This window comes from Chrysemys picta, chromosome 1 (assembly GCF_011386835.1).
Source record: "Chrysemys picta bellii isolate R12L10 chromosome 1, ASM1138683v2, whole genome shotgun sequence".
Classification (NCBI taxonomy): Eukaryota; Metazoa; Chordata; order Testudines; family Emydidae; genus Chrysemys; species Chrysemys picta.
Genome location: NC_088791.1, coordinates 204,761,143 through 204,782,328, shown reverse-complemented (window position 1 = coordinate 204,782,328; position 21,186 = coordinate 204,761,143). Strand labels below are relative to the sequence as shown.

Genomic DNA, 21,186 nt, shown 5'->3' with positions numbered 1-21,186 from the left:
ACAGGCATTGCTAAACCTCTTCTAACAACAGTAAATTAGTGTGGCTATTTTCTTTCACCAGCAGTGGAAAAGAACACTTGTCATAAACTGTGATAAATTAGGGCCGGGACCCATTCTCCAGATATACCAGTAAGTCCTTCATTTAAAGTGTGGACCCAAACCATTGGAAAAAATAGCCAATGAGACAACATATTTTTCAATTAAATGTTAGAAAAAGTTTCCCTAACTTTCTGATCCCTAAAATAATTTTAAAATCTGTTAAATGTCTACTTTTATGTAGACCACCTGGCAACAGCTCAAAACTCTTAGTGATGTAAATGGCTAAGAAATGTAAGGCCTTGTACATGTTACTGACAGAACCCTGACTTGGTGTAACTGGTTAGGGAAATGGTCAGCTGAACCAGCTACAAACTGAATGTTGCGGTTATCTTTTCACAGCCATCTTTTCTGCCACTGCAACCATGTTTTGCATCCACACATAGCACTCTAAGTGGTTGCAATGGCAGAAAAGATGGCTGTGAAGAGATAACCGCAACATTCAATTTGTAGCCGATTCAGCTGACCTTGATTTTAGGAGTGAAGTGTGGGACAATCTAGCCAGCTACGCCGTAGTGCCTGTCACAAGAAAGTCCTCTGTGAGTCTCTCACCTTAGGTGCAGACCACACTCACTCCAGGCTACCTTCACCACCATCACCAGGCTATATTATACTATTCTAGCAGATAATGGCACGTAGTGCTATTTACAAGTCCCAGCCAGCTCCCCCTCTTACTTCTGAGGGTATGCCTACACTACAATTAGACACCCCCAGTGGGCCTACACCCGATGCCTCTGGCTCATGGGGCTCAGACTAAAGGGCTTGTTTACCTGTAGTGGAGACATCAGGCTCAGGCTCTAGCTCTGGGACCCTCTGACCTGGTAGAGTCCTAGAGCCTGGGCTCCAGCTTGAGCCCAAATGTCTCTACCACCATTAAACAGCCCCTTAGATTGCGCCCAAGTCAGCTAGCACAGACCAGCCATGGGTTTTTTAACTGCAGTATTGACATATCCTGGGAGGCACAGCACAGTGCTAGCACCTTCCTTCGTGCTCTTCACCCCAGGGCTTGCTTCCTCTCTATTTATCAGCCCCCAGCAGCTGGGGTTGCTTTCCCTCTAATTAGCCCTTCAGCTGTGGCTACACTTGTCAATTGATCCTCTATTTAGGTCCCGATTAACCTATATTGGTGGTGATTTGAGTGACAGGGTATTGAGTCAGCTTCTGGCTCTGAACCTGGGTCAGGGAGCCATAAAAGCACCTACTGCAAAGGACTATGGGTATTTTCTAGATATGCCACCTTTTTGCCAAGGATTTCTTACACAAAACCCATATCCTCAGCCTAGGGACACCTGCTTATTTCGTTTCCTTGAGATCCTTTCTGGCATTACAGGTTGCTGCATCCTCTGGCTTTCTGAAGGTTAGTGCTGGATATCCTGGAAGCAAGACAGGACAAGGCAAAAAAAGAGCACCCAGCGCACTTTGAGGTGGTGACTAAAAAGAAAGCAAAGACAGGTGTAGAGATTTGTGTCCATGTATGTTACTGAATGGAACCGTGAGAAGGGTGGACTGTGGACCAGGCCACATTCCAACCATTCGTAGGCTAATGTTGTGGCTGTCTGGACTGACAGTGACTACAGATGTAGATGCCCAAATCTACATTTGATTTCTGGTGTGTAGAGCTGGCAGCTGCCTTTCAGTGCAAAAGGACCCTGAAAAAAATCTGCTGTCCTTATGAACAAGAGCATTGCCCTCACACTCTGGAAAGTGGTCATGAATGCAGACTGTTCCTCCTTACAGAGCTCTCTGTTGTGGGAAAGATCACAGCAGCAGGAGATGCCCTACTGGAGCAGTGCACGACAATGAAGCAGGTGCTGCTGACCTATGGAATCGAGGTTACTAATGTCTCTGAAATAATGGAAGGCTTCGAATAATCTTGAGGTTTCCTAAGCTGTGCTGGAGCTATTGATGGAACTCGCATCTCAATTCTTTGCCTCTTCTCAATAGATCATGGAATTCTACCACCATAAGTCATACGGGCTGTGGTGGATCACAGAAGACCCTTAATGGATGTAAGCCTGGCAAGATTCATGATGCCAAAATATTAGAGAATTCCAGACTGTACAGGAAGAGACAGGTGGGGACACAGTTCTCCAGCAACAGGGAAAGAATGGTGCATCTGCTAACTCTTTCTCTGGAACTCTGCCATCCTTTGTGGCACTGGCTGATGAAACTGTCCCCAAATTATGAGGCTGTTGATTCTGCCATTGCCTCAGCTGCCCGGTGATAGTGGCTAATTATGGTCTTTGGGAGATCAAGATGCCTACTGATGTAAAATGACACACCTCTTGAGGTTTTTTAGTGTTGTTTCAAAGCAGCAGCAGCAATTTCTTTTTGATCACCTAATGAAATTAATAGGCAGCAAGTTTAAAACAAACAAAAGGAAGTATTTCTTCACACAACACAGTGTCAACATGTGGAATTCTTTGCCAGAGGATGTTAGAGTGATCGAGTTGCAGTTCTTACAGGAGACTATTTAAAACCAAACACCAATAAAATTCCACATTTTAAAGCTGAGAAAAAATTGAGTCTTCTGAGGTATATCAGGGCACTGCAAGCAGGAAAGGAAAATAAACAGGCACAGGAGCTCTGGGCAGCTCTTTCTCTTGGGAAAAAAGTTGGGTCAAGTCTTCCAGTCCTTAATCAGGTAAAACTTCTATTGCTGTCAGCATCTCCATTTATAGATATTAACGTGTGTTCAATAATTATACACTTCATACTTAAATATCTTGAGCCATCTTATCCAGGGCTACACATTTTGTAAGCATTGGCTCAGGGACTATATTTTCTGGCCCATTCTGAACAGTGGTGAGCACACAGATGGTGTCAGTGAATAAGAACATAAGAATGGCCATACGGCATCAGAGCAATGGTCCATCCAGCCAAGTGTCCTGTCCTCTGACAGTGGCCAATGCCCAGTGCTTCAAAGGGAATGAACAGAACAGGTAATCTTCAAGTGCTCCAGCCCGTCGCCCATTCCCAGATCTGGCAAACAGGGGCTAGAGCTACAGTAATACAATATCATGAATAATACAAATCATAACAATAATCATCAACTTTATGGACTCTATGGATGCAATTTCAGTTCTTTGTTCTGGAATTGGCCTGAACATAGATGCTGACTTTGCTCGACACTTCCCCAGCCCTTCCCCCAAGGCTCCACCCCCGCCCCACTTCTTCCCACCCCTGCTTTTTCTGCCTCTTCCTGCCCCTTCCCCGGTCCTCTGCCTGCCTCCCTCTAATGTCTCCTGCACACCATAGAACAGCTATTCTGTGGTGTGCAGAAGGCTGTGGAAGGGAGGGGGAGGAATTGATTAGTGGGGCCACTGCCAGGTAGGAGACACTGGGAGAGGGGGTGAGCTTGGCTGTAGGTGGGTGCTCCAGCCCTGGAGCACCCACAGCGTCAGTGCCTATGCAGCTGAAAGCCTAAGAATTTGAGGCATAAACACATCTGATACTCATACGACACTTTCTCATTCCTTCCTTTCCTCAAACTCAGAACAAAAAATGACAAAACAAAATGGTTTTCAGTTAAAATATAACATTTCACAGCAGCCGTTGCTCTACGGCCCAGCATGGGGTAGAACCTACCACCCTTCGGGGGTTAAGTGATCTCCTCTCATCTGACTCTCATTCTCTCTCTTCATCCTTCCTGACCTCTATGCTGCTTTTCATGCTGTCAACTGTGACATCCTTCCCAATTGCCTGGGACCATTTGCTGACGTCTCAGAGAACTGTCCGCCTTGGTTTTGTTCCCATATATCGGAGTCCTTTTTTGCAGCATGCAGCAGAGAGAGAGGCTGGTCCAGTGAATAGGGTGTGAGACCTGCGTTCTACTCCCCCACATGGACTTCCTGTATGACCTCAGGCCCCTGCCTTAGGGACAAAGGTTTTAGGCACCCAGAGATGCAGCGAGGCAGCTAGTGGGATTTACAAAGAACCTAAACTTCTGAATGTTTTTGAAAATCCTACTAGGTGCCTAAATACCTTTGAAAATCTGGCATTTAGTCTGTGTGTCTCAGTGCCCCATCTGTACAATGGGGATAACAGCACTGCTCTAGGTCACAGAGGGGCTGTGAGGAGAAATAGATTAGACATTGTGAGGCACTCAGATACTACGGTGATGGGGCCACATAAGTACCACAGGTAGAGGAGGAACTTCTCTGTACCACTGCTATCCCTTCCCTCGGTTTTGGCCCCTTCTTTTCACCCCTCCCATCTCCCTCTTTTCTGATGTGACTTTGGCTCAGAGGTCTTGGCTGTATTTCTTCTGAGTCCCCTGTGTTCTCTCTTAAACACCCCCCTTCTCCTCACCCGAAGAATCCGTGTTTTACAGGCTCATCTAATGACTTCCAGATCCTTAATTTAATTATCAACCCTTTCTTAAAATCATCCTGCATCTGTTTGTAAACAAAATACTGACTCCCTGCCCCTGGGCATCAGCTGAGACCAGCACTTCCCCTCTGCTGAACTCACATTGCACACCCAGGCTGCAGGGCAGTTAGGGGGGGGGGGGGGGGGAGCGCTGCTGTTGCAGAAGGTAAAGGAGCAGAAGGAAACCTGGTTCCCCCTTTGTTTAGCTGTATTGCGAGCCGCCTGCCAGCCCCGTTAATGGCGGGAAGCTGCCTGTCCTGCTGGAGCAGGGGATGCACTTGGGAACCTTTCCCTCCCGGGGAGAAGCGCCCGCGTAGCCCGGCCCCACAAGGACCCCCGCGGTGCGAACTCTCTCTGCGCTGGCCCCCTCCTCCCGTCAGTCCCGAGAGTGCTCCCGCACCAGCCCTTCCCCAGCCGCTGCTCTCGGGGCTGCGGGCTCTCCTGCCTCCCGCTCCCCTGCCGTTCTCCCCGCCCCTTCTTGACACCGTTGTGCTGCTCTAGCGGCTGCCCTGGCAGCGGGGAGACGCTCTGGGCTGGCGGCAGCCGCAGCTCCTCGGTGGATGCAGGAGAGGGGAGCCGGGGGCTCCGGCGGGGCGGGCAGTGCCGAGCTGCTGCTATTGGTTGCCGGTGAGGGCTGGTCTCCAGCCCAGGCCCCAGCTGCGCTCCGCCAGCGATGCTCCCGCCGCAGGTGCACAGCAGCTCGGGACGTGCCCAGAGGCGGCGGGAAGGGACGAAGGTAGGGGGCAGAGACTTTCCGTGGTAGCAAGTTGGTGATCCAAGAGCGGCAGCTTGCGCGCATCACGCTCCGGGAAAGGGGGCTTGACCCCCGGGCATTCCCTCCGCCATCTCCCTGGGCTCCGGGCTCGCCCGCCCGCCGCCTGCAGAGGGAGCTCCCGGGGGCAAGTGCCCAGCGAGCTGCCTGTGCGTTTCCACCGCGGGCAGCCCCGGGGAGACTCCCCCGCCGGGGCTCTGCAGCGAGCCAGCCTCCCTTACTCCCTAGCGGCAGCGCCACCGCCACCGCCACAGAGCGCGGCTGCTCCCACTGCCCCGGCCACGTGAGGAGCGGCTGCGCTGGGGCCGGTGCCCGGGCTCGCTGTAGCACCCCTAGCCCTGCCCCTGCGTGTGTGGTGTTAGGGGGCGAGGGCTGGAGCGAGCGCTCTGCCTCCCAGCTCAGCTGAATTAACAGAGTTGCCACCAGCAGCTCTTAGTTGCCTCGGCAGTAAAGGGGGCTGCTGCCAGAACAAGCCTCTTGGCCGAGATGATTCACGGTAAGTGCATTTCTTAATGGTAGTTACGGGGCGGATGCGACGGGACCGTCGCTTTCTGAGCGGCTGGGGAAGGAACACAAAGAGTAGAAATCAGCTATCGAAGCAGGGAAAAGGTAATACCGATGGCAAAGCGAGGTCCTCGCTGAGATCTACCTTGACTTAAAGATACAGGAGTAACTGAGACAAAAGGCTGTTCTGTCTTTTCTCTCTCTGTTAGTGAGTGCTAATCAGGGTGATATTAGCAAAAACAACGAGGAGTCCTTGTGGCACCTTAGAGACTAACAAATTTATTTGGGCATAAACTTTCGTGGGCTAGAATCCACTTCACCCGATGCATGAAATGAAAAATACAGGAGCAGGTATAAATACATGGAAGGATGGGGGTTGCTTTACCAAATGTGAGGTCAGTTTAAGGAGATAAATCAATTAACGACAGGATACCAAGGGAGGAAAAATAACTTTTGAAATGGTAAGAGAGTGGCCCATTACAGACAGTTGACAAGAAGGTTTGAGTAACAGTAGGGAGAAATTAGTATTGGGGAAATTAAGTTTAGGTTTTGTAATGACCCAACCACTCCCAGTCTTTATTCAGGCCTAATCTGATGGTATCCAGTTTGCAAATTAATTCCAGTTCTGCAGCTTCACATTGGAGTCTGTTTGTTTTTGAAGTTTTTTTGTTGAAGATTTGCCACTTTTAGGTCTGTTATTGAGTGACCAGAGAGATTGAAGTGTTCTCCTACTGGTTTTTGAATGTTATGAGTCCTGATGTCAGATTTGTGTCCATTTATTCTTTTGCGTAGAGACTGTCTGGTTTGGCCAATGTACATGGCCGAGGGGCATTGCTGGCACATGATGGCATATATCACATTGGTAGATGTGCAGGTGAACGAACCCCGGATGGTGTGGCTGATGTGATTAGGTCCTATGATGGTGTCCCTTGAATAGATATGTGGACAGAATTGACACCTGGGTTTGTAGCAGGGTTTGGTTCCTGGGTTGGTGTTTTTGTTGTGTGGTGTGTAGTTGTTGGTGAGTATTTGCTTCAGGTTAGGGGGATGTCTGTAGGCGAGGACTGGCCTGTCTCCCAAGGTCTGTGAGAGTGAGGGATCGTCCTTCAGGATAGGTTGTAGATCCTTGATGATGTGCTGGAGAGGTTTTAGAGGGGGGTGTAGGTGACAGCTAGTGGCGTTCTGTTACTTTCTTTGTTGGGCCTGTCTTGTAGTAGGTGACTTCTCGGTACCCTTCTGGCTTTGTCAGTCTGTTTCTTCACTTCACCAGGTGGGTAATGCAGCTTTAAGAATGCTTGATAGAGATTCTGTAGGTGTTTGTCTCTGTCTGAGGGATCGGAGCAAATGCGGTTGTATCTTAGAGCTTGGCTGTAGACAATGGATCGTGTGATGTGGTCTGGATGAAAGGTGGAGGCGTGTAGATAAGTATAGCAGTCAGTAGATTTCCAGTTGTAGAGCCTTGATGATGTGCTGGAGAGGTTTTAGTTGGGGGCTGTAGGTGACAGCTAGTGGCGTTCTGTTACTTTCTTTGTTGGGCCTGTCTTGTAGTAGGTGAGTTCTCGGTACCCTTCTGGCTCTGTCAATCTGTTTCTTCACTTCACCAGGTGGGTATTGCAGCTTTAAGAATGCTAGCGGTCAGTAGGTTTCCGGCATAGGGTGGTGTTTATGTGACCATCGCTTATTAGCACTGTAGTGTCTAGGAAGTGGGCCTCTTGTGTGGACTAGTCCAGGTTGAGGTTGATGGTAGGGTGGAAATCGTTGAAATCTTGGTGGAATTCCTCAAGGGCCTCCTTCCCATGGGTCCAGATGATGAAGATGTCATCAAAGTAGTGCAAGTAGAGTAGGGGCGTAAGGGGACAAGAGCTGCGGAAGCGTTTTTCTAAGTCAGCCATAAAAATGTTGGCATACCAAGGGGCCATCCGGGTACCCATAGCAGTCCCGCTGACTTGAAGGTATAAATTGTCCTCAAATCTGAAATAGTTGTGGGTGAGGACAAGGTCACAAAGTTCAGCCACCAGGTTTGCTGTGATAGTATTGGGGATGCTATTCCTGACAGCTTGTAGTCCATCTTTGCATGGAATGTTGGTGTAGAGGGCTTCTACATCCATAGTGGCTAGGATGGTGTTTTCTGGAAGATCACCAAAGGATTGTAGTTTCCTCAGGAAGTCAGTGGTGTCTTGAAGATAGCTGGGAGTGCTGGTAGCGTAGGGCCTGAGGAGAGAGTCTACATAGCCAGATAATCCTGCTGTCAGGGTGCCAATGCCTGAGATGATGGGGCGTCCAGGATTCCCAGGTTTATGGATTTTGTGTAGCAGGTAGAATACCCCTGGTCAGGGCTCTAGGGGTGTGTCAGTGTAGATTTGTTCCTGTGCTTCTTTAGGGAGTTTCTTGAGCAGATGATTCAGTTTCTTTTGGTAATCCTCAGGGGGGTCAGAGAGTAATGCCCTGTAGAATGTGGTGTCAGAGATTTGTGTAGCAGCCTCTTGTTCATATTCCGACCTATTCATGATGACTACAGCACCTCCTTTGTCAGCTTTTTTTATTATGTTGTCAGAGTTGTTTCCGAGGCTGGGGATGGCGTTGTGTTCTGCACAGCTGAGGTTATGGGGCAAGTGATGTTGCTTTTCCAGAATTTCAGCTTGTGCACGTCGACAGAAGCGCTCTATGTAGAAGTCCAGTCTGTTGTTTCGACCTTCAGGAGGTGTCCACGCAGAATCCTTCTTTTTGTAGTGTTGGTAGGAAGCTTCCTGTGTGTTAGTGTGCTGTTCAGTGGTGTGTTGGAAATATTCGTTGAGTCGGAGACGTCGAAAGTAGGATTCTAGGTCACTGCAGAACTGTATCATGTTTGTGGGGGCATTAATTGATTTCTCTCGTTAGACTGACCTCACACTTGGTAAAGCAACCTCCATCCTTTCATGTATTTATACCTGCTCCTGTATTTTTCACTTCGTGCATCTGATGAAGTGGGTTCTAGCCCACGAAAGCTTATGCCCAAATAAATTTGTTAGTCTCTAAGGTGCCACAAGGACTCCTCGTTGTTTTTGCTGATACAGATTAACACGGCTACCTCTCTGAAACCTGTCAGGGTGATATTGGCACATGTGGATGATAAGACTGTCCTTTGAAATGATTGCTGAGCTCTGCTTGTCTGGTAAATTAGGGAGGTGTTTCTCTCCTATCCTGGGACCAACAGGGCTGCAACCAATCTCTAGTAAATTGGAGAGCCACATCTCTGGAATGTTGCAAGTTTGGGTCATTACTGTGGAGAATTTAAACATACCCATTCTCCTTCAGTTGGTAAAAGGCGAAAGAATTTATTGTGGATCAAATTATTGTTCCCATTGGGGAAAAAATCTAAGTATAGCGGTCAGTAGGTTTCCGGTATAGGGCGGTGTTTATGTGACCATCACTTATTAGCACTGTAGTGTCTAGGAAGTGGGCCTCTAGTGTGGACTAGTCCAGGCTGAGGTTGATAGTAGGGTGGAAATTGTTGAAATCTTGGTGGAATTCCTCAAGGGTCTCCTTCCCATGGGTCCAGATGATGAAGATGTTAAGTCCTGTATCTAGGAACAAAGAATGCAAGCCATGCTCATGGGGTGGGGAACTGTATCCTAGGAAGCAGTGACTCAGATTCCACCACCTCCCTAGGTAACCCATTCCATTGCTTCACCACCCTCCTAATGAAATAGTGTTTCCTAATATCCAACCTAGATCTCCCCCATTGCAACTTGAGACCATTGCTTCTTGTTCTGTGATCTGTCACCACTGAGAACAGCCTAGCTCCATCTCTTTGGAACCCCCCTCCAGGTAGCTGAAGGCTGCTATCAAATCCCCCCTCACTCTTCTCTTCTGCAGACTAAATAACCCCAGTTCCCTCAGTCTCTCCTCGTAAGTCATGTGTCCCAGCCCCCTAATCATTTTCGTTGCCCTCTGTTGGACTCTCTCCAATTTGTCCATATCCCTTCTGTAGTGGGCGGCCCAAAACTGGATGCAGTACTCCAGATATGGCCTCATCAGTGCTGAATAGAGGGAAATAATCACTTCCCTCGATCTGCTGGCAATGCTCCTACTAATACAGCCCAATATGCCATTGGCCTTCTTGGCAACAAGGGCACACTGCTGCTCTCATCCAGGTTCTCATCTACTGTAATCTCCAGGTCCTTTTCTGCAGAACTGCTGCTCTAGCCAGTCGGTCCCCAGTCTGTAGCGGTGCATGGGATTCTTCCTTCCTAAGTGCAGGACTGTGCACTTGTCCTTGTTGAACCTCATCAGATTTCTTTTGGCCCAATCCTCCAATTTGTCTAGGTCACTCTGGACCCAATCTTTACCCTCCAGCATATCTACCACTCCCTCCATCTTAATGTCATCTGCAAACTTGCTGAGGGTGCAATTTGTCCCATCATCCAGATCATTAATAAAGACGTTGAACAAAACCGGCCCCAGGACCGACCCCTGGGGCACTCCGCTTGATACGGGCTGCCAACTAGACATCAAGCCGTTGATCACTACCCCCTGAGCCCGACAATCTAGCCAGCTTTCTATCTACCTTATAATCCATTTATCCAATCCATACTTCTTTAACTTGCTGGCAAGAATACTGTGGGAGACTATATCAAAAGCTTTGCTAAAGTTAAGATGTATCACATCCACCGCATTCCCCATATACACATAATATTATACACAATATTAGTATTTATATGCTTATTGCTCAAATAATTTAAAAAAATCACTTTTTATGAATCTAGTTACATAAATCGAGGGAGAGCTTTCTACATTTTGAATATGTATGTGTCTTGTTTGTTTATTGATGTACTTTAGTTTTTAAGGATTTCGACTCGTTTACTTTGTTTGCTTTCTAAATCAATTATCAGTTTTCAAATATGCAGCTCTTCGAGGGCGATTATTCTTCACCAGTCTTGTTCTTGATGATAAAGCTTACTACAAAAGTTTCTTCTATTTTTTATTTTTTGGCTGATGATGCATTATTATAGTGGAAAGAAGAATGTAACCAGTTACAAGCAATCTTATTTAATGATTTAAGGTCTGATCCTGCAAACAAGATACACATGAGTAACTTGTGAGTAGTTCTATTGAGTTCAAGATGTTGGGTTCAGTTAGGCTATGTTTCTGAGTAAAGTAACTCATTTGTGTGAGTATTTAAGACTTGAGCTCTAATTAGATATAATTGGAGTTACTTGATCTTCAATCTTGCAAATACCTAAGCATGTTCTTAACTTTAAAGTGCTTGTCACTTCTGCAGAATCTCATTTATGGCTAACTTAATAAACAGAAAAAAAAGGAGGTGGAGCCTTTTTATGTTTTTGGAGACGAGATGGTTGCAGGTGGAACAGAGAAGAGGTGGAAAGCAGAAAACTAGAAAGCATGCATTATGTTTTCCAGCTTGTCATAGAAATTTCTGTCTGTTCCAGCTGAGGAATAAGGAGAGACGGACACAGCTAGCCAAGCCAGGAGCCCCGGGAGGGGCGATCCATTTATTTCAATTGCAATTGTGTTCGAGCTCATAAGTCAGCAAGAACAAAGAAAACACTTACACCAAAGCATTATATGCAGTTACTTATGATAATCTATCACTCTATGATTGGCCAATATTTGCTATCATTACCATACATAATTAGCAAGCTACATGTATCTGCCCCTCTTTTGACCCCTTATTGTCCATCTACTTGCCCCCTCCTCCTTGCTTATTTTGCAAACTAAGCGGTTAGCTATCTACAGGACACAGGCACAGAAAGGTCCATTGTCTCCAGGTTTGGAGTTCGGCTATATTTCATCTCGAAGGAACTTCCTGAGTTAAGACATAGCAATAGCTGTATATCTTCCATGTGTACGTGACAAATTTGCCCCCTGGCAGTTAAGTAGAATAATTTTATATCAAGCTGAAGTAGTAACTATTTCCATTCTTGTTTGAATTTCATCTTCTGAAGATAGGGAACCATGTGTGGAACTGGAGAACTGTAGCTAAGTGGGTACTGGAAGCAAAGCAGTGTCATGACTGAGATGGAAGAAGTTATTCTGTTAGCTGATGATCTTTAGCTGAAGTCTGAGCTTGTGTGATCTGCTGTAACTCCAATGAAGTTTCACTTGTTTATACCAGTTCTAACTGTAGCCTGGTGTGTATGATATGGCTTTTATGTTTTAAGGCTCATCAGTGAGTCACATTCTTGCCTAGGTTGGTGCACAAACCTCATGAGCAAAAACAGTGTCTTACAAATGTTCATAAAAATTTTCAATGCAGATGTAAAACTATTTCAAATAAGTTCCCATCTGGGTGCAAAAGGGAATTGGTCGGGTCTGTTTTGTGGCAAGCCTCTTTTGTCCAAGTTTGTACCATTGGGCCATCTCCTGAGACAGAGGGGGCTGGGGGGGGGAGGGGCTGGATTCTGTCCATTCTCTCATGTGTGAGGTGCTGAGGCTGAGTCTCCGATCCAGAGGAGAGCACAGTCAGGTAGCTGAAAAAGGCTAGTCCCTGCCTGTATGGTTTAACTTCTTAGTCCAATGCCCTGTCACTTTTCCATAATTTGCCTCTGTGATCCCAATCTGTGCCTTTCAGTTCAGCTGTAATTTCTGTCCTATCTTTTCCTAGATAGTGTTACCTTTTGTATTGCTGACAACTGTAGATTTTAGAGGAAAGATGAAAGGTCCTTCACAGTGTATACCACTCCCAGAACATGTGTTAATAGGAGCATGACTAAGCGAGCACCATGTTTTGGGGGGAGGGCTAGGGGGATGGCTTTTTATCTCCACTTAAATATGTCTCTAGAATCTTTAAGTTCCCTGTGAAAATTCTATGTTCAGGTATCTGTGGCTGTAGACAGAAAGGGATGATACTTAATGTTTTCAACTATTCTTTTAAGGAGACGTGTTGCTCTAGATTTTGGTTTCAGATCCACTCACCACCCCAGAGGGGGCATAATTAGTTTGCATATGAGGAGTTAGTAAAAGGGTGCGGTGAAAGCTATGGGGGGGGGTATACTTTGAGGACAGATTGCATTACGGGATGGGCTGATTAATAATCAATGCTTCATTGAAGTAAATGGAAAGACGTCCACTGGGGCTTTAGATTAGAGTTAGACCTTTACAACTCAGTCTGTAGGGAAACGTGGAAACAGGTAATGTACCTGCAAATTAGGAGGATACAACCAACACCCTTTTATAAGAGTTTAAAGAATGGATTCAGTACATGTCTGGTGCATAGTAGCTGTACATAGTAATCTTGTAGCCAGGGGATGAACTGGAGGATACAACAGTGCAGCATGAATGCTTTGCTTCCTTCCTGTAAATAACTGGACTTTCTGGGTGTCATCCAGACATTATGGAAGCTACTGCCCATAAGGGAATGGTATCTCCAAAGGCTTTGGCATTAGACAGACCTCTGGGAGAAAATGCTGTTTGAAAGTAGTGCATCTGTCATTTGGATCTGCTTTTTGGGAATAGTAGTACTAGTTACGACATGACAGGACTGGTGGGTTTTGTGCTACAATGGGATTTGAGTTCGAGTTGGTCCCTGATTTCTGAAGCCATTGTACTATAGGAGCGCAATGAGATCAACCTTAAGGGGAAGGGGGAATACTTTACATCACTCTGAGGAATTTATTCCTTTGCCTGTACCTCCTCTAGCTAACCCAGAGCCTGGAAGGAGGGAAGAGGTAAAGGGAGAAATAGGGAATTGAACCTCCTTCTCCAGCATATTAATGTTTAACACATTTTTAAGATAAAAATAACTATTTCTGAAAAGTCACGGACATCTGCCGAGGTACCAGAAAAGCGATCATACAGATTTTCAAACAAAGAAAAGTGTGTCCTGCAAATTACCATCCCGTTGCTTTCCTAGTAAAGTAATGGAACAAATATTAAGAAAAAAATCACAGAGGATCTAGAGAAAAATGGAAATATGAGTTATAAGCAGCATGGGTTTACAAAAGTAAAACTTACCAGAGAAACTTGGTTTTTTTTTAGATAGGATTACAAAATTAGTAGCCAAGGTAAAGTGGTGAATACCTGGATTCTAATGCAGCATTTAATATTGCATCCTGTGAAATCTTATACTTATTAATTCAAGTCAGTATGGTTAATATTGTCATGCGGACTTAAAGCACATACTTGAAGCACCATAAGCAAAGTATAATAAGAAAAACAACGTCATAAACTGGGCGGAGGGGGTACTTCAGGGGTCAGTGACAAGTCTGGTTTTTATTAAGGTGTAGTTAAATGGTCTGATTTTTAGAAAATTTAAGCACCCCCCTAGCTTCCAGTGGCAATGGGAGCTGCAGGTGGTAGGAACTCCTGAATGTCAGGCCACTTTTATTTAGGAGCCATAATAAGGATGAAGAAGCCTAGTTTTAGGCACCTCAGTTTGAAAATGTTGATTTAAACATCTTCATTAATAATCTGCAAGAGGGAGTACAGAGAGTTAGTGACAGCTGCAGATGTGAAATAGGGAGACATTGTAAATGTTAGCAAGGACAAGAAATAATACATTTTTCAAGTATCAATCTTATTTTCTGCCTTTTTTTCTCATTTCTCTGGATCACTATGTATCTAAGAGGAAGTAATCCAAAACATGCATACATGATGAGAGGGAGAAACCTAGAAACCAGTAATGTTTATAGTGAATAGCAGGTTTGTCATGAGATTGCATCATGGGCTGTTTACACTGAAGTGTTGCACAGTGAAGTGGTCTCCAAACTTTTTTGATCGCGCACCCCTATCAGTAAAAAAATTTTGAGCATGTACCCCCTGCCACACCGGCTCTATCATTTTTGCCGAAGGGGGGAAAAAAAAAAAGGATCCTTTTGCACACCCCACTTTGGAGACCACTGGCATAGTGTACTCCTGGTGGAATTTTGCGCCAAAAAAATAAAAATTCTGCGCACAATATTTTAAAATTCTGCATATTTTATTTGTCAAAATAACACAGTATGATCACACCCGTTTCAATTATTTTTGGTCATTTATTTCAGAATACCTGGCAGCAAGTACTGTATGTCTGTAACAATACAGACAACAAAAAAGATTCAGGAAATGTTTTTTGACAAATAGATTCCTTACTAGGAATATTAATACAGAACTCTGAGTAATAATTCATTTAAACTACAATACAGAACCGTATGTCCCACACCCCTCAGAAGCAGAGCAAAGGCTTGGGGCAGTCGGGTAACGGAGGAGCTGAGGGAGAGGGAAGTAAATTGCTGGGAAGGAGCCTGAGGGACAATCTCCACTCATTGATATGCCTTGCTTTTCACAACCAAATCACTGTACAACTTTTCATGAGTGATGTACCCGAGTATTCAGATTCTAATACCTAAACTGTATTCTTAAATCTATTCACCTAAATTTGGGTTATTGCTGATTATGTACTCACTCTGTATCATATGACTTTTAAAAACTAACTATATTTGTGGATAATCTAAGCCCTATACCCAGATGTACAGACACTCTTTTCCCAACGTATGTATTCTATAATTTTTGTAAACATTAGCTTTAATAAAGGCTATTTGCTGTTAGCACTAGTGTAGACCAAAGTGCCCCCACCATTGCTACCACCAGTAGGAAATCTTAGGAGAAAAACGGCTAGTGACATCACAACCTATGGCTCTGGTGTGAGCATAACCAGAATGTTGTTCAAGTCATTACTAGAAAGATATTAAAGAGAAAAAAGCACTGATTAAGGTGTTGAAGGGTAATGAATTGCAAGGAATGATTAAGAGCCAAATATGTAAAGCTTAAAAAGGAATGACTAAGGGGTAGGGACATGAATCTCTAAAGACATGAAGCCAGTAAACACCAGAGAGGGAGTTTTGATGTTTAATGTGGAACAAAAGGCTATAAGTAGGAGTCATGGTATGACATTAAATGGAAAATTTGAGTTGGATGTTGGGAAGAGTTTTCTGACAGAGTGCTACAGTAATTTAATAACCAATGATAGGTGCCTGATAAATGACTAAAATAGATTGATATTAGATATGGGAGTAGTCTCCCAAGATGAGTAATGGGTGTCTTATTGTCTAGGCCATTTTAAAACTTGGTTGAACAAAGTACTGGTACTGCAAATGAAAATATTGTAAATCTCTAATGGTGTTCTCAAAATACTAGAGAATACACTGAACAAACAAATGGATCGCCTAATATAATACCTCTTTCCTAATATTTTTCCTCATGTCTAACTTATATGATTCCATAAAGTCTGTAATTGCTATTAAGAAAAACGACTAAGCATGAAACTGATACTATGACAAGCAATTTATTAAAGTAATGGAGAGATTCCAAATCTTGCAAGATTCTGAGCTCCCTCAAGTGCCACTCAACATTTCACACAATTGGGTATATAATTTCCAGCTAAAAAAAATCTATTAAACAGGATTTAAGGCAATTTAATCATAACACTAACATTTTACTGTAAATCACATGCAAGCTTACTTGAAAGGCATTTTCCAAGAGTGTAGACTACAGAATTGTATTGTCTTTTATTCATATCCATCTCTGAAACTGTGTAATACTTCCTTTCTTGTACCCTGTAAATCCTATATTTTTAAGAATTAGAATTTAGGAGGTGTCTCTCTGTAGATATGCTAGTTCTGTTTCTAATGAAAATAGTAAATAGTCATCACATTCATCTTGTGCTGTGAGAATGACTCCTGGGTGTGTTCTGTTTCTCTTCAGGAAGTGATAAAATAAATCTTTCAGTGGATTGAATATGGGCATAAAGAAAGCAGAAGTATTATGCATAATCTGTGTAAACACAGGTGGAGTTTAGTTTTGATGATACTGTAATGTGTAATCAATTCACTGTAAGATTAAGCATTAATATGGGTGGTGTTGCTGACAAAATGAAGCTGGGTGATTTTCGCAGATAGTTTGGGCTTGTCTACGCTACCGCTTAAATTGATGTAACTTACATCGCTCAGGGATGTGAAAAACCACTCCCTGAGCGATGGAAGTTACATCGGCCTAAGTGGTGTGCATGCCTGCACTAAATCAGCGGGAGACACTCTCCCACCAACATAGCTTCTGCCTCTCGCTGAGGTGGAGTAATTATGCCGACAGGATATTATGCTCCTCCCATCGGCATAGCACGTCTTCACCAGAGATGCTACACTGGCGCAGCTTAATTGGTGCAGCTGCGCCAATGTAGCATAGTAGTATAGACTAGCGGCCCTCTATTTATATTTTTAGTTGTTTTGAGGATGGTAATAGAGAAGCAGAATTAAGGTTGTTTAGTGTGCAGTCTTCTAATTGATTTTAAAGTGTAACCTTAACTTTGGATTTCTTGGCTTCCTGAAGATTTTTATTTATGGCGTGTGGTCTTTAACTTCAGTGTTGTTCTAAGGCATTATCCAAAGAGGTCATATCTGTTCAAATTTAACTCCATCATGAAGTTTTTTGCTTAGGTTTTTTCTTATGACACTTTTTCTGAATTGCCCCAGACATTCAAGAAAAGTTGTACCCTGAGCTAAGACCTCACATGAAATTTCAGGTGGGTCAGTTTTTTTGTGGTGAAGTTGGGGGAGGGATATGTCAAAATGAGAACCGCAACGGGCAAATGAGTTTTGCTAATTGCATATTCTCAGTTAAGCATCTGATAGTAAATCATTGTTCTATTGTTAATTAAAAGTATTGTAAACGGAAATTATGTAGGTTTCTTTTGGATATTTTATGATGCATATTGAGAGTTTTAATATTTAATCAGTTTGCCATAATATATCACACCCTCTAAAAGGGCTGGTATTTAGAAATAACAATAGTTCAGCCCTTGATTCAGGCCTGATTCAATACCCACTGGAGCCAGTGGAAGTTTTTCCATTGATTTCAGTGAGCAATGGATCAGGACAACAGAGCAGATGATTGCTGGTGATATTTCTAACATTCTCAAAATGCAGTTCTGCTGTGAAGAAGGAGAGAGGGAAAAGAGGCACTTTGACATTCTGCTTGTTCACTGTTTCCTTGTCAAACATGTTCAGTTTACAGTGAGGTGTTACATAAGTATAATTTAGGGCAGATTTTGTCTCTGCAATTGGAATGTAGGGCTTGTCTACACGTGAAAATTAATCCGGAATAAGGTAGGGTGTGAATTTAAAGCATTTTCACTGTTCCTGATTAGCTTCATGTGTGGATGTTTTTATTTTGGAATAAGAGTGCTTGAAGTGGATTAAGCTAAATTGGAATAAGGCACTCTGATTCTGGAATAAGAATGTCCATGTGGAATTAATCAGGAATAGCTATTTTGGAGTAAGTTCCCATGTAGACAAGCCCTTAATTAACTGTTCTGCTGATGATACGCAAGGCAGAACTGAATCTTGCTCCCACTTCAAGAGAATGTTGGCATGGGAGTGTATTTCCTGTGATGATGAATAAAATGATCTAAATCCCTGTGTTAATAATAGCAAAGAATGCTAGTAGTGAAAAAATTATTGTGTCACTGAAATAAAGTTATTTTTTCTGAATAAGTAATGAACAGAAATGTTGAATAAGTAGTACTGTTTTAACTAGTCATGTCTCAGAGCAGAGTTAGGTTTGAAAGGACATTTAAATAGCCTAGGCCTTTGGAGCTTTTGCACTTAATGACTGAGATCTCCGGTTTTGGGCCCTAAACAAAGGCATTAGTCTGGAATTGCTTCCCAGACTATGCATTGTCTTCCCTAAATGACTACCTTTGTATCAAGATCAGTGGAGCAGGAATCAGAGGGAGGGACTGTTATTGATGGGTCACCAGGAAATCTGGAGGAACTGTTATTGATGGGACAACCACAGTCCACAGGGTTTAATAAAGTTCCCCTTGTTCAACTTAACTTGCTTTCCGCTTCGCTCTTTATAAATGAAATGCCTCTCTCTATACTCCTATGTTCTGTGACTCTGTGCTGTAAATTGTAAAACTTTCCCATTTTCCCCCATCAGTGTTTCTCCTTCCACTTTGGTGGTATCCTTCTAAACAGCTGAGTCTCCAGGTTCATTCTGTCCCTGGCCCCTGCTGGGAATGCCCACAGTGGTACTATTTATAGTGGTGGATCAACCTTATTTTCATCATATTATGATTCAGAGCTGGGGCACTCCTTGCATGTTTTGAGTAAGGCTTCTTCAGAGCTATAATCCTCTCAGAGGCAGCATGTATCCCAATTACAGCCCTTTTCCCTTTACCTTCTTAAATACAGAAAGTATTCATATCAATAGAAGTACAACCGTTTCTCAACATAAAAGATAAGCAAAAATCTTTCTTACTTTGATGCTGAAAAGAGGACTATCCAGTAATATGGCCCACTATTTTCTTGAATTCCTAGCATAGTCTCAAATTTGAAATCCATTATTTCCAATCCAAGCTTCTTCTTTTTTTTAAATTGAGTATGTTGCTCGTGCAGCAAAATAATTTAAATCTAAAAAATGCTGTGCAGACATAAGGTTCATTACTCTGATGTGCTCAAAGGCCATACATAATGAAAAGATGATTTATTATCTTTTAAACTATGTTGTTCATCAGGCTGATGCATCCTAAACAACACTTGCACGTGTTTTGATCCAACCTTTGCTTTTGGCATTTACAAAATCTCCTCTTTAGGCCGTCTCCATCTAGCTACAGATGAAAGAACAAGCTGCAGCTCACAAGAGCAGGTTATTCAAAGTAGTATTCCAGGATCAAGAACAAAGGAATGGAAAGGGAAACATAATAATTTAAAGACTCTGCAAAACATGGAAGACCCCAAGTAAAATTTGATGTGGTTATACAAGAATCCAGATGTATATTTTGCTCTATTTTTCAGCACTAATATAGGGATAACTAAATGCAGTGAGTCTATTTTCCCTCTCACTTACATTCATTTTACACTGAAATCAATGGAGCTATGTCTCATTTATAGGTGTGAAAGCTAAAGGACAGAATCAGTATCTCACAACTGGGTAAGAAATGCATGTAAATTCACCGTGTGTATTTTTTTCTTTGCATTAGAATTTTTCTGTTCACACCAGTAATGAATGCTGTTTTACTTTATTATGACTATTCTCAAGTCTATTGTCTTCTGATAGCTTGGATTTCATTCAATTAAGGGCAAGTCTACACTACAAAATTAAGTCAACCTAAGTTACATCTTTGTATAGCCACCACAGTAATTGAATTGGGTTTACACGTCCACATTACGCTCCTGGTGTCAGCAGTGCACATCCTCACCAGGGCCTCTTGCACCAATTTAACTACCTGTGTGAAGCATTGTGGGATGGTTTCTGAAAGGCAGCAACATTCAATATAAGTAACTGAGTCATTCTAACTACATTGATTTAGGTGCTATGCCTCTCGCGGAGGTAGAGTTAAGCTGGTGTAGTGGGCGAGTTACATTTGTGGGAGCTACATGTTAGTGTAGACACTTACAGAGTTAGGTCGACATGAGCTGTGTCATGTAGAACAGGGTTCATACTCCCAGGTGATGTGCATTGTTGTCGAGTACTGTAGAACACTCAGAGTTCAATATCAGAGTTTAATTGTGGTTTGTATCAAAGCTAGAGCTGGAGGCTTCATGAACAAAGAATATGAACAAAAAACTGCCTGAAGTTAATATGCAAGCTTAATTTTTTTTTTAAAGTTAACTGTGGAAATATATATTGTAAGACAGAGTTCCCTGCTTGAGGACAGTAATGAGTTCACATTCCATTATTAGTCTTTTATAAAACACTGTGAGAGAAAGCTAAGAGTTCTGTCTTCTCGTTATTACTGATATTCTTTGGCCTTGATGTGTGAATGTAGGATCCTACCATGCTTGTTATTTCCATGTAATTTTGTGTTCTTGTAACCATGGAAAATATAGCAAAGAATTATAAGTCAAAAGAATATACAGTGTACAGTAATGAAGTGGATATTTTAACACCATGCTCGGACAAAGGATCTAACTGGAGAAAATAAGGATTATATGAGGCTTAGAAATCAGTTTGTTATGTAATGTTTGTGGAGAAAAAATGACCTCAGTTTTCTTTTTATGGGAACTTAACAAAAAAAAACATGAATATTTACATTCTCTTCTTTCTCTGTCTCATATATAATGTGTGTGGAAGGGGTATTTATTATTGCTCTTCTAATTCTGCTTTTTTCCTCATTGTATTGTATGATTTACAAACTATTATTTTTATATGGCTACTAAATGGTGATTTTGGGCAAACAAGTGGCAGCAGCAGAATTATGCAGCATCATATCAAAGTGAGAAAAATGAAAGGAGGTCAGTGAGAGGTAAGAGCTTGTGCTCTGCAATCTAGAGAGAGTTTCTAGAATCTTTTTACTTCCTGATTCATAGTTCTTTTTCAGGCACACAGAAACTCACACATCCAGACCTTGCTTCTGTGTTTTTAATGTGCTGTCCAGAGAGGGAGGTCTTGCTTTAAGATAGCCTGGCAACAGAGCATCGGTGGACTATAATGTAATGAAAAGGATACTCTATACTCACTTAGATACC

At 43.2% G+C, this 21,186-nt stretch overlaps 1 protein-coding gene across 12 annotated transcripts in view; it reads left to right on the top strand.

Annotated features, from left to right (window-relative positions):
* Positions 1-4,845: 4,845 nt before the first annotated feature.
* The window catches only part of SYTL5 (synaptotagmin like 5), a 164,887-nt gene continuing 148,546 nt past the window's right edge, over positions 4,846-21,186 (top strand). For 3 of the 12 annotated variants that reach the window (XM_065579088.1, XM_005294654.5, XM_005294652.5), the window contains exon 1: positions 4,846-5,203. Coding sequence is in view for 4 of the 12 variants with exons in the window: in XM_042859174.2 (XP_042715108.2) it covers positions 5,028-5,203 (176 nt within the window). In the remaining 8 variants the exon portion in view is untranslated. Of the gene's footprint in view, positions 5,736-21,186 lie in introns of all 12 variants that reach the window. The other 9 variants (XM_065579080.1, XM_065579040.1, XM_065579073.1 and 6 more) reach the window with 6 other exon arrangements.